The 12,822-nt window shown below is 45.4% G+C and overlaps 1 protein-coding gene across 4 annotated transcripts in view; it reads left to right on the top strand.

Annotated features, from left to right (window-relative positions):
* thrab (thyroid hormone receptor alpha b) overlaps positions 1 to 12,822 on the top strand; it is a 154,813-nt gene that overhangs the window by 128,153 nt on the left and 13,838 nt on the right. For 3 of the 4 annotated variants that reach the window (XM_046377791.1, XM_046377792.1, XM_046377790.1), the window contains 2 exons: positions 8,019 to 8,080; positions 12,368 to 12,468. In XM_046377791.1, the coding sequence (XP_046233747.1) occupies positions 8,019 to 8,080; positions 12,368 to 12,468 (163 nt within the window). Of the gene's footprint in view, positions 1 to 4,341; positions 4,904 to 8,018; positions 8,081 to 12,367; positions 12,469 to 12,822 lie in introns of those variants that run through there. The other variant, XM_046377793.1, reaches the window with a different exon arrangement.

Raw genomic sequence — 12,822 nt, 5'->3', positions numbered from 1 at the left:
GTTTGTGCCTACAGAAAATACCTTTTTTATGCAAAGTTAAGATGAGATGAACTTTATCGATCCCGCGGTGGGGAAATTCACTGGTCATGGCAGCTCACAAGAACAGACAAAGAGGGCAAAAAGCAAAGGTAGATAATTAAATTAGCAGTTTACAAGTACAGTAAACACAGTACAATATACAGCTATATATACGAGTCCTCATAAGGTAGGAAAGAGGACTAGACTGTTGAGCTGTACAGTCTAACAGCAGTGGGAATGAAGGAGCTGCTGTAGCTCCTTCCTACACTGAGGGTGTAGCAGTCTGCTGCTGAAGGAGCTGCTCAGAGCCTCCACTGTCTGATGCAGAGGGTGAGAGGTGTTGTCCATGATGGATGTCAGCTTGGCTAACGTCCTCCTCTCACCCACCTGCTCCACGGAGTCCAGTGGGCAGCCCAGGACAGAGCTGGCCCTCCTGACCAGCTTATTTAGTCTCTTCCTGTCCTGGTCCGTGCTGCCCGGTCCCCAACAGACCACAGCGTAGTGAATAGCAGAGGCTACCACAGAGTCATAAAAAGTCCTTAGGAGGGGCCTGCACACTCCAAAGGACCTCAGTCTCCTCAGAAGGTGGAGGCGACTTTGGCCCTTCTTGTACAGGACATCAGTGTCATGTGACCAGTCCAGTTTATGGTTGAGGTGGACACCCAGATACTTAAAACTGTCCAGCCATAACATTGTTTGAGAAGTCTTTGTTATGACCTGACATCATAACCTGTCATAAACATGTCATAGCAGGCCTAGTTGTCAGACATAAAGACATTATTGATGTGTTAATGTTATCATCATTAAACTGTGTGGTTGATTTTTTGACCTCAACTAAAGTTAGCATAATTGGACTTGTCATTAAGATGTCATTCAGTTTTACAGCACCAGTTTGACGACAGGGAACAACTATCAAGGTGATTTCCAGAGTTTATAAAATGGCTGTCATGTTTATGACAGGTGATATGTCAGTCTTATGTACACCCCTTCAAATGAAGTGTTACCAGTCAGATCAAGACCTCAAATATCCCTTTCTTCTAATAACAATAATAATAATTCAAACATTATGGCTAAAGAAACATTTTAGCAGGTTTATTATTTGATCAGAGCGCTGCTGTTTACAACATGCATTTAGTACTTTTAGCCAAGCAGGCAGGAGGAGCACATGAAGGCAGCAGCAGACTCAGGCTGTTCAGATTTGACTCTTTCTACATTTATCTGAAACTACTGGGCCGTAGGAATCAAACTGTCGCTCTTACACGTCCGGTTTACGCTGAGACCTCTCCTCCCATACCCTCCCGAGGGCTGTTGGCATGGCAACAGTACCTGTATGGGTGCAGCAGTCAGATGAAGTGAAGGAAGCAGGAGGGAGGGCAGAGTGGAGTGTTTGCCCAGATTGCTGACACAGTTGGACTGTAAGTTACCCGTGCAGTCGCAGCCTCTGTGTGTGTGTGTGTGTGTGTGTGTGTGTGTGTGTTGGGTTGGCTCAGGTTGCCCAGGGACCTTGCATATTCGGAGGTGTGTTGCAATCTGTATCCCACCAGAATAAATTTATGTGAACCCCACGAGCCCATGCCGTTACTGCCATGTGGAGGGACGAGCTGGCAGCCCAGAATGCAGCATCAGATTCCCGATGTGCCGTATTACCAGCTCGTGTTAAGAACATCAATCCGGTGGAGCCTGCGTAGATTCCTCAGCTAACATGGACACCTGTCACGAGATTAACAGCTCTGCTGCGGGGGGATGGGAACAGTTGTTGAGTTCTTGTGGATGTAGGAGCCCGTGCGCTGGCATTTCTGCTTTACTTGACCATCTCCGCATGTGTCGCGGCTCCTGTATGGAAGTGCTGGCTGCAGGGCCTTGCAGCGCTCACACATAATTAAAAGCTCTCGGGCTTCAGGCTGGAGCAGTTGCTGCTCAGAGTGGATGTCAGTGGTGTGATTTTATTAAATCTCTGCCCCTCCCGCCTGCATGTTGCCAGCCTGTTGTTTTGAACTGCTCGGCCTCTTTGAAGTGATGCTGTGGTTACCAGCGTGCAGACAGCGCAGGACGCCTGTACCTGTGGACTGAAGGTTGTCTGATGCTGTGCTCATCACATTTTCAGCACTGAGGATTCTCTGATAATCAAACAGCTCACTTTTCACTCACTTTTCTGAAGGTTTCTGAGCTGCTGAAACCAGAAAAGTTGGATTCCGTTTTGAGTTTGCTTCAGATATCGGCTCATCACTTTATCACGCTGCCTTTGGCTCAGACGTGGGAGTGGAGTTTCAGCTTGCGTCATGTGTCAGCGCAGCTTGCACTGTGTTGCGTTTACAGTGGCAAAAGCTTTGCTGTTGATCTGCTCTTCAGGAGGCCTGTTCTCAACCGATGATCTGAGAGCCTCAGGGGGGAACGTGCGAAACCGGATCGCAGGGCGGAGGTCCCGTGATGTCATGATTTTATTACTTGGTGAATTTGTACGTAGTGCCGTTTGTCTTTTTGCTCTGACTTTTGAACGTGTCGGATGGGGAATCAGTGCTCGTCAGAATGCCATGTTCACCACAGGTATGAGCTGCTGTGCTCAGCTGTCAATGGCAGGAGATGGGTGATAATAGCTCACAGTATCTGCGTCTGGGAACACAACCAAACCTGCCTGTTCACGCAGAGAGAGGAAGATCCATCTGCCGTGCACGCAGCCCCACAGAGAGAAAAGCAGGGTCAGAGCTGTCTGCTATAAAAAGAAAACATTTGCATGTTGACCCACTGAGAGAAATTCTTTTCCAAGCCACATATGTAAAATATATCATTACTTTGTTTTCTTGACCTCCTCCTCCTCCTCCTCCTCCCTGTGTTTTCTTCCTCACTGACTGTAATGTCCACCGCAGCCCTTGTGTCTGCGTTGATGCGATTCTTTCCCCCGCCATGCTACAGAACACTGTGTCTTCAGTAAACAAGATTCAGTTTTTCCTTCCTCTGGACGTGAAGACAGGATGTCCTCTCATGCCCGGGTCAGAGGCACTGTTAATTACTCTTGCTATGGATTTTATGATTTCTTACATAACGTAGTTCTTTGCCTGCTGGGGATTGAAACACAAAGCCTGTTCGAATAGGATGGGAGTTACTGTGCGTACCTTTATTTCTGTCAGGTGATGAAGGTGTTCACATAAATACCAGCTACTCTGGTAACCACACAAAATGCTACTCTGATTAGCAGTTACTCTGCTAATCAGAGTACGAACGCTGTCCGTGACAGTAAACCGTGACAACATTTTAACTTGGAAGGTAAAAAAATGAAAGAACAGCTGATTTCTGCATTCTTCATTTAAAATAAATAAATAAATTCATTGAAAAAAGTTCTTGTGGGGGTTATTTCAGTTAGAGAGGCTTGTTTTTAATCACTCAGCAGCGTACATGTGGTTGGATTACAGCTGGAAATATTTCAGCCCTCAGTATGGAAGTGAATTTATAGATGCAAAATGCATTCGGGATGTCAAATAAATGCAGCTAAACACAGGCTAAATGCAGCAATTTAGTTTTTTTTTAAATCCTATAGTACAGGATGTAACGAGCTGTATATGTCTGAGGATTTAGCTGCACGTTTATTATCGGCTGTGGACGCAGGGAGTTGTCTTGCTGTCTTGTCTTGAGTTGGCATGCTGTATCCCCTTCTGGCCAGCCTGTAATTTAGACGGTGGCGGGACACACGAGGGAACAAAGTGTCCATGCGCACTGGATGTATAGGACGGGGACAGACCCAGCTGTAAGCCTGTAGCGTGTGTGCTGAACAATAGGCTGCTGTAGAGCACTAAACGCAGGACAGGAGGCCTCATTCACACGCTGTTATGGATATAATTCTCTGCATTATTTCAGAGAGTCTTTGCTTTGTTCTGTGAGTTTCAAAGAAGGTGCTTCTCAGTCCTCCATTATCCACTGTAAAGGGTCAGGTCAGCCAGATAACAACCGACGCATTTTCTCACTGTCTTCTGTTAAGACCACTGCAAATAGCTTTAGTTTTATTGGCCTTGGTTTTGAAAAGCATGTCTGCTGGTTTTCTGCCACCACCCGAATACAGTGGAGGCGGCTGGAATTTTAATTTATCTCAGCTATGAAGATGATATTAACAAACCTGAAGAGCAGTATGTCCTTGTTGCAGTGAGTAATCTGCAGAGCTTGCTGTCAACAGGTTTTGTATGGACTTTCTGAATACATTTTTGTGAAGTGAAATTGCATTCACTTCCATTGCGTAAGTGCCAATATTTTTTCTTCCTTTGTCTTTCTTTCTTTCTTTCTTTCTTTCTTTCTTTCTTTCTTTCTTTCAAACACTCCCAAACTACTGCTTCTCCACTTAACGTTGTTAAATCATTCCCTTTGTTTCATCTCACTTGTTATTCATCACTTCATCTTATACAACAGAAAGATGAAATGAATTGGACAAACACATTTGGGCTTTGAGCTTTTAATTGGATTTGTTGACAACAGTAATCATACAGAACAGCAGCAGCCCTCTTCTTTGAGTGTGCTAACTCAAGGGGAATTACCTGCTGTGTTGCTTTGCATCTTGGTATGCTTTTGTGCTCGGCAGTTACCTGCTTGACACACCCCACAGTCGCTGTCAGAGTCACAGGTGGAGACTCTGGCTGTCCTCCAATCAGGACAGACTGGGTGGTACTATCAGCACAGCAAGAAAGTCCCATAGACTGGAGAAGAGAGAGGGAGGAGAGGAAGAATGCATTTGAGTGGGTCAGCAGGCTAAAGATAGCATAGACACATCAGGGTGTGAGAGAGAGTGAGAAACCCAGACAGACTGAGTCCATGCATGAGGGCCGTTACAGCAGCTAGTCAGAAACTTCAGCAACTCGTCGGCCATGCATATTTTACAGCCCCACTGCGTCATCAGGTCGGCACTGTAAGTCTTTTTCATGTCATCGTTTGCAGGCTGGTGTTGTTGACTCTCCTGTTGTTGTTTAAGCAACATGTGCACGTGTTTTGCACAGCTCTCGAGCCGCAGGAATCAAACTCCTACAAGTTCATTTACCTACCGAGTGTGGGTTGGGATGGAGGGAAAGCACAGTGTGCAGGCTTCTGCTGGGGTTGGCTCAGGTTCCTGAGAGGCACACTGTGAGGGACCTTGCATATTTAGAGGTGTGTTGCAATCCATATCCCGTCAGAGTTTAAGTTGGAAATTGAAAAGCGCTCTGTGGTCTGCCTGTGCAACACACGGCGTCGTGCCTGAACCTGCAAAAACTCACATTCCATCAAAAAATACTCAGTTGTGGCTGATGTTTTCATGCATGAGCCCACGCGCTTCACCAGCTGTCTGACACATTTCTCAATCTGGCCAAGCTGCCAGCTTTTTTGCATAAGTACCCAAATCAATTTTATTTGTTCAGATGTTTCTGTAAAAGAGTGATTGAAACCATCAACATACACGAGAAACTGAACTGTTGTTTAAGGCGACGCCTCCTGCAGCGCATCTGACCACACGTGGGAACTTTCGCACTGAACTAAATTTGCGTGTTTTGTGTTTTTCTGTGCTTTGGTTTTGTTTTCCTTTCGCTTCTCTGGGCCACTTGACACAGTTTCTCTCTCTAAATCTTTCCACTGAGAGCTCTTGGAGCAGTGAAAAGCACTTCTGAGGCTCCGCCAAGAGTGCTAAGCTCTTTTTTAAGCTGCGAGGCTGCTAATTCTTTCAGGATGCTATTTTGGGATTGATCAGATCTTAATAGAGGGTCAGAACTGGAGCTTAACCAGCGAGGCGTCATTTCTATTATCATTTCATTTTTGTATCATTGCTGTGCCAGTTCTTCAGTTGCTTAACATGTGACATCTTCGCTTATGAAGTTGTTGTTGTTGTTGGGGTGCAGGATCTCGATGCAGAGAGAAGGTGAGCCATTGTAGGAGTTCTAGAGACCTGAATTCTTTCTTATCCAGTTTAATCAACATGCAGCCACATGTCATATAGCTGACAATTTGACGGCTGTCGCCTGCAGCAGCTGTTTGGAGTGATGTGGATGCCAACTGGCAGAGGGAGCAACATTTACATTTTAGTAGCAGAAAACCCCACCTTGTTTTTCTGCTTTGGTTTTTCTCAGCCAACATGTAACATCTGCTCAAAAGGCTTTGGAAATGTCCACCTTGCAGCCTTCGCTTCGTAGGTTAGCATCCTCACTCCTCCAGCCTTTGGAGAGAGTCGTCCTGTCAGATGTCCTCCATGCTCCTCCCACAGCCTGCAGGACAGGAACACTATGTGCTTTACTTGTGCCACAGATGAGTTTCTAATGAGATGCTACAGGCACAACAATAACAAATAAATCAAACTTTAACTCAGCAGGCTTACTGGTAATTTAATGCCCTGTTAAGCCATCTGATATATTTTGAAAAGGGCAGAGGGAAGCACAACTTGAAAACAAGACAGTGCTATAATTGAATCCAAGGTAAAATGTGAAGGGCAGTTTGAGTTGGCATTTAGGCTCAATTACAGCCACTCTCGAGCTTAGCAGGCAGCCATATTGTTGTGTTTCTGTGGGGAAACACTGTTTCGTGGTGTGAAACGTGGTCATATTATACGAGCGGCTGTCGGGACAGAAGAGCCACTTGGATGAGGTGAACAATGGAGTTTTAGGTGAGAGTTTGGTAGATGTAGTTTACTGAATTATACTGAAGTGTGAAGGCCCAGTGTATGTAAATAAAGTATATATTACAATATTGCTGAGAAAACAAAAGCTCATAGGAAAAGTTTCATGCTAAGTCAGGAGCCGGAAAGGAGCCCCATATGGTTTCCTCCTCACACTGTACAAGATCTTCTCAGGTGTATTGTGGTCAATCAGTCATGGTATTTTGGCTCAGAGCTTTATTAATGCATGCAGCTCAAAATCACAAATAAGCCTGTATATGTAGACCTCCAGAGACCATGCGGTCTAACATGAGACAGAGCGGCCGAGGAGGGGGATCGTTTCCTCTACGTGATACAGAACTCACTGTAAAACAGCTCCATCACAGAGCGAACGTAACCCGTCGGCCTGTGTGTGGTGCACCTCGACAGAGCGGGACCTTGTTTTATTTATGGTGCTAATGGAGTCCTGCTCCCCCTCCTGGAGCTGGCATTAAAGGGCCGTGGTGTGGGAGGAGAGCTGGAGGCTATCAGGAGTGCCTGAGTGCTCAACTCCTGGGATTCAAAAACACATCCAGCACCGACAAGAAGCTCTCACCGACTCTCCCTCAGACTCTCCCCCATCAGCTTAACTCTCACCCTCCTCCATCTCGGCACTTTCATAATTCCCCTCAGAGCAGCCAGTTCCCTTCTGAGCTTTACATGCCTTTCACATGTGTCAGTGTGGCTGCAGGTGTTCCTCAGTGCATGTGTGTGCTGCTTTGCTTCATACATAACAGTTTTGTCAGAGTTGTTTTTCGGTTGTTGTTTTTTGGGTGGGTGGGTCGGGGGGGTTAATTGTATCCCCCACAAAATCATTTTCCTGCTGCTTGGATTTAGTGTGAACCCTGGAGAACAGAGCCTTTTCTGCGCAGCACAGCCACTCAACCTTCTCCGCTGACATAGTGCACATAGATTAAACCTTTACTTGTTGGTCGTAAAGTGGTGGCGAATCAGGCTCCCAGTTTTTAACCTAACGAGGGCAGCAGGTGGGTAGCTGCTACAGGATTACGGGATGCCAACAAATATCTCGACACCTGTTAAGTTTCTTTTTCATGAACTGATGACTCTGTCTACACTCATGCTTTATATTTTCTCCTCATAGTCACCATTTACGCCAGGTATGAACATTTGATTTTTAGTGAGATGCGTAACCTGGAAGATGGCGTCTGATCGCACGCCTTTTTGTGTTACGAAAACATTCTCGTTAGCTTGATTCTTCCGATCGTCATCATTGCCAGTCGGAAGAACTGCAGATGCGGTCTGACCCGTCCAGTCAGGCGTTTATTGCATTCAGATACAGAAAGGTGTTTTACTCGTATCTCACTGTTTTTCTCTCTCCATTCTTTGTCCTTTTCTTTCTCTCTCTCAGGTGGCTCAATGGCCCAAAAAGGAAGAGGAAGAACAGCCAATGTTCGGTGAAGAGTATGACTGGTAAGTAACTGATGGGAATCGAGAACCGGTTCCACTAGAGAACCGGTTCCACACTATTTGATCCATTGGACTTTTATGCCTCCGAGCTTGTGAATTCCAGTGGAGAACCAGTTCCAAATTACCTAGCAGTTAAACAGTGGAGCTCCTGCACACCTGAGACACATGGATGCACCTTTTCTACACTGTGTTCACACACATAACAAAACTGTTGCCTTGATGCTGAAAACCTGCTGAAGGCCTACATTTTCTCCACTTGGAAAACTGATCAGAAATCAGTGAGAAAAGAATCAGACGGACGCGCAGAATCAGTAGTGGTTGTGGTGTCAGTAAAATCTGGTGTTTTGATGGAGAGGCTGCACGCCTTCAGAGAACAAAAGCTCTCCGAACGCAGGGAAACAGAGAGTTTAGAAATCACTTCTCCAGCCGCGTTTGGTACATTGCTGGTGTGAATCGCAGCCGTCAGTCTCAGCACAGTGAATTCAGGCAGTTGTTGAGTGACTGCACAGAAGCCAGTGTTACATTATTCATCGCTGCCTTGTGCACATTACGCTTCCGATTTGTCACCTCCAGAACGAAAAAATAAAACATCTTGGCAACTCTCATCAATAAACGACAGCTCTCTGCTCCGTCTGCTTTCTTGTCGGATGTGACACGCCGTCTGAGTGACAGCTTCAAATCCCCAGAGCTTAAGGAAGCAAGAGAGGGAGATATTGAATGAGATTGGGTGGGAGGCACACCAACATAAAAATCAGAGTCCACAGGATGGATGATTTGGCATTTATGAAATATGTCTCCCAGGCCAGTCCGCTCCACATGTTTCCCCTCCCTGCAGGTTTGCTGCCTGCCTCTCTGGCTCACTGCTGGAATCTTGTACCAGATTCTACCTGCCACGGTCCACTGGAGCTGGGAAAGTATGACAATATGTCTGCCTGAGGGGCACGGCTTTCTGAGATTAAATTACATCCTCTGTAATGATGTCAGCGTTTTCCTGTGGGAGCTCGACCATCAGAGCTGACGCTTCGGCAGGACACTGAAGCCGTACGAGCAGCTTTTCTAATGCAGTTAAGTCACCGTGCACATTAAGCAAAGACGCGCGCTTTGGAATAAACTTTCATAAAGTAAAAAATACGTTAGGATTAGACAGATCATAACATCACCGTGTAGTACAGGAGGGGAGTAACTGAAAAAGAGCAGTTTTTGTACATTGTACTGTTTGTACTGTGATCACACTTGAGAGACACCGACTGGGAACTCACGCAGTTATTTTAAACTGTTACTTCTGCTTGTGTACACAAGTTTTTGGCTGCTCCACCCACACATGCTAGTGATGAAACACACACACCCCCACACACACACGCACACACAGCTGTAACAGTTAATCAGTTGGGTTTTTTCATCATTACCATTGTTATTATTGATTAAATAGTTAATTTATCAAATAAGCATGGCAGACATTGGTGTTTTCTCCCTTTTCTAGTCTAAGGATTTGCACATTCATGCTGTGAAATAAACCATAAATTAAATCACTTTGGCTCTGTTGTTTAAACAAAATGAACAATTTGAACGTGACAGTTGATATAATAAACAAAGAGTCACACGTAAATACCATAAAATGAAGCCTTTGTATTGTGAAGGATGGGAAAAGTAGCAGCCAGTGAGTGTATAGTTTATTGTGTCCTGACATCTTTGATGTTTACGGAGTGAGACATCACCTCGCTGTCCTGTTGTCGAGTGAGAAACAATCCCGAGACTCCTTCAGGGACCTGATTCATACCAGCCTGATCCACACGCATTGAACAAATGAAATGGCAGATGTTATGTTATGTTGGGAAACTTGTGAAGACAAAATATTTATCTTGCCTCAGCCACACTAGAAAAATCTCCTTCTCTTTTCCGGGTTTTCGTTGGTGGAGGTTTTGCAGGGCTTGTTCTGGGAGGGGCGGGCAGCCAGAGCCAGAGAGCTGCAGCAGTATTGATTTTTGGCTCGGCTTGCAAACACAGCCACAGCAGGCTGACTCGGAGATCCGGCTGCTGCTGTTTGCCTTGCCAACACAGTGGGCCTGACGTTTTTCCTATATGATGGTTTTCTGATGTTCCTGTTATCTTGCCTTTGGTCTGTTGTTCTTCTCTCTGCCTCTTCTTACACCTCTTCTCCTCCTGCACCCTCCCCCTTTCAGTTTGTTTTGTTTTCTCGTTGTCTCCTGATCTCTCTCTCTCTCTCTCTCTCTCTCTCTCTTTCTCTCTCTCTCTCTCTCTGAGTTTCATCCTTTTTCACTACTTTTTTATTAGCAAACACAGTTGGGCGCTTCCTCCACACAGATCTTCACTTGAGTGCTTTGCTCCCCCCCCCAATCCAAATTCATATTTTGATTCCAAATGGATTTTTTGCTTATAAACAGGAAGAGCTCAGGCTCCTTGAAAGTATATAAAAACTAATTTGGCCAAAATGTCACTTGTGCCCCCTCACTCCTCCTCCTCCTCCTCCTCCTCCTCTTTTTTTCTCTCTTTCCCACCATCCTATTCTTGCTCCCCCCCCTCCTCCTCCTCCTCCTCCTCTAAAATCTGTAACAAAGCCAGAAGGCAGAGCCCAACTGACACTGCCAGTCACAGCTCTTACCACGCCTTGGTACACACACACACACACACACACACACACACACACACACATATATATGTGATATGAACATCACACACATGTATGTACACCCTGTGTAGTTTGTGTGTGTGTGTTCATTCAGACCTTGACACCCACATTTATGCATTTGTGACTTGCAGTGTATCGTCTCCTCCCCCTCCCAGTCTCTGAGCTATATATCATACGAAATGGCTGGAAATCTGCTATTTCCTGTGTGTCTGTGCTCCCTCCTTCAGCCTCGCTGGTCTTACAGCTCGTATGGAAAAAGAACAAAGCGTCCTATTCCTGAGCTGAACGCAAACGGTAGGCTACGGAGAGAGGAAGACGAGCACAGAGAGAGAAAAATCCAAATACTCTAAATTTAGATCACTCAGGTTTATACTACCTACATACCTTATACTTGGAACTAATTCTGTTTAGGTGAAGTCAGATCATAATAACACTAAAGACCCCATTCAGACCACGTTGATTTGAGGGATGTTTATTATGTGTGTAATTCAAGAGGATGAGTTAACGATGAAAAATGAATGTCATGAGTCAATATGAAGGCACAAGCTGAAGTTTACAAACATGTTAGACCAGAAAACATTAAAAACTTAAAGGCAGTTGTCTTCCAGTGTTCGTTCTGTCAATTAGAGAGTAATTAGAGTCTCCTGGGTCAGGGCGGACATTTGGATCACATATTGTACTTTGAAAAGAAGGTAAAGTAAAGGGAGGGAGGCAGTTGCAATGGATCAGAGCCACTGTGTGGGTGTGGTAGAATTTACTAAATGTATCTGGAATATTTCTGAACTGCCTGTTGTTTTACAAGTTGAAGGAGCTGTGGACCTTTCAGCGTGCCCTGTGGATTTTGTGCAAAGAAACAAAAGTTGCGTTTATATTCAGTGTTTCTCACCCAAAACGAATTGCAGGTCTTTATTGGGAAATAAGTCGCATGCATTTTCCTCCTCATAAAACATTTTGAATCGCACGTTGTTTACATCCTGGCAGTCACTTCTTCGCTTCCTTTGCCGGTGCATTGCTGGATTTGTTGGCACATCACTGCCGCCCACTGGTGATCAGTGGAATTGCACAATCTGCAAGAACGTGCATCATGTCGTCCTGTCACAGGCAAACAAAATGGGAATCCACCTGTAAAAGCTCCACAGCTCTTCTACAGCTTCCCTGTTGGAAAAGTGCTTACTGTGCAGGTCACATGTTGCCGTGTTGTCGCTAAGCTAATGTGGAGGACTGTAGGCTAACTGTTGTATGCTAAGATTACGCTCGGGCAAAACCGGAACTCGTCACTACAAAACGTTGTGCTCCTTTCCTTTCTCGGTCACTATGTGTACTTTTACCTTCTTACTTCTGAGTATTTACGTACTGCATCTTATATGGAAGCTTCTGCTCGGCCCAAGAAAAACACTGGACATCTGAAAACAGGTAGAGAGAGTTGGAAAGCTCGTAACTCCAGCTTGTGGTGTGTTTATTCTACAGTATGAGAACAGTGGATGGAAATTTTTCCAGTGGTGAGGAGTAGGAATAAGGTGAAGGGACGTATCGGGTGTGTGTGTGTGTGCGTGTGTGTCAGGAGGCTTGTGTGGAACATCTTCACGGTTGAAAAATAAACGATATGTTGTTATATTTCGCCTGCCTCTGCTTTTCTCTGTCAGGGTACATCCCCAGCTACCTCGAAAAGGATGAGCCATGTGTGGTGTGTGGTGACAAGGCCACAGGTTACCACTACCGCTGCATTACCTGCGAGGGCTGCAAGGTAAACACACACACACACACACACACAGTCCCAGAGTTTTAGGCACATCAGATTTAGAATTTGCATAATATCTGCCAGAAAACCCAAAATGAGACTCTTGAGGCTTCCGATATCACACACACACACACACACACACACGCAGACACACACACACACACACACGCAGGCACACACAGACACTGTCACTGGTATCGATGTGAGTGCAACAGCCACAGAGAGATGATATGCGGACATGTTTGTACAACCTGTCAGTCTTGTATCGTTTGTCTTCCTGCTTCTGTTCCTTCTGTTCGACTTGTGATATCCAAGGCACCACTGATGGCTTTTTTGATGCATCTGACGTGTGATTGACTG

The sequence above is a fragment of the Scatophagus argus genome, chromosome 21, assembly GCF_020382885.2.
Source record: "Scatophagus argus isolate fScaArg1 chromosome 21, fScaArg1.pri, whole genome shotgun sequence".
NCBI lineage: Eukaryota > Metazoa > Chordata > Actinopteri > Scatophagidae > Scatophagus > Scatophagus argus.
Note: the sequence above shows the minus strand (reverse complement) of the source record. Positions and strands in the feature narration are given on the sequence as shown.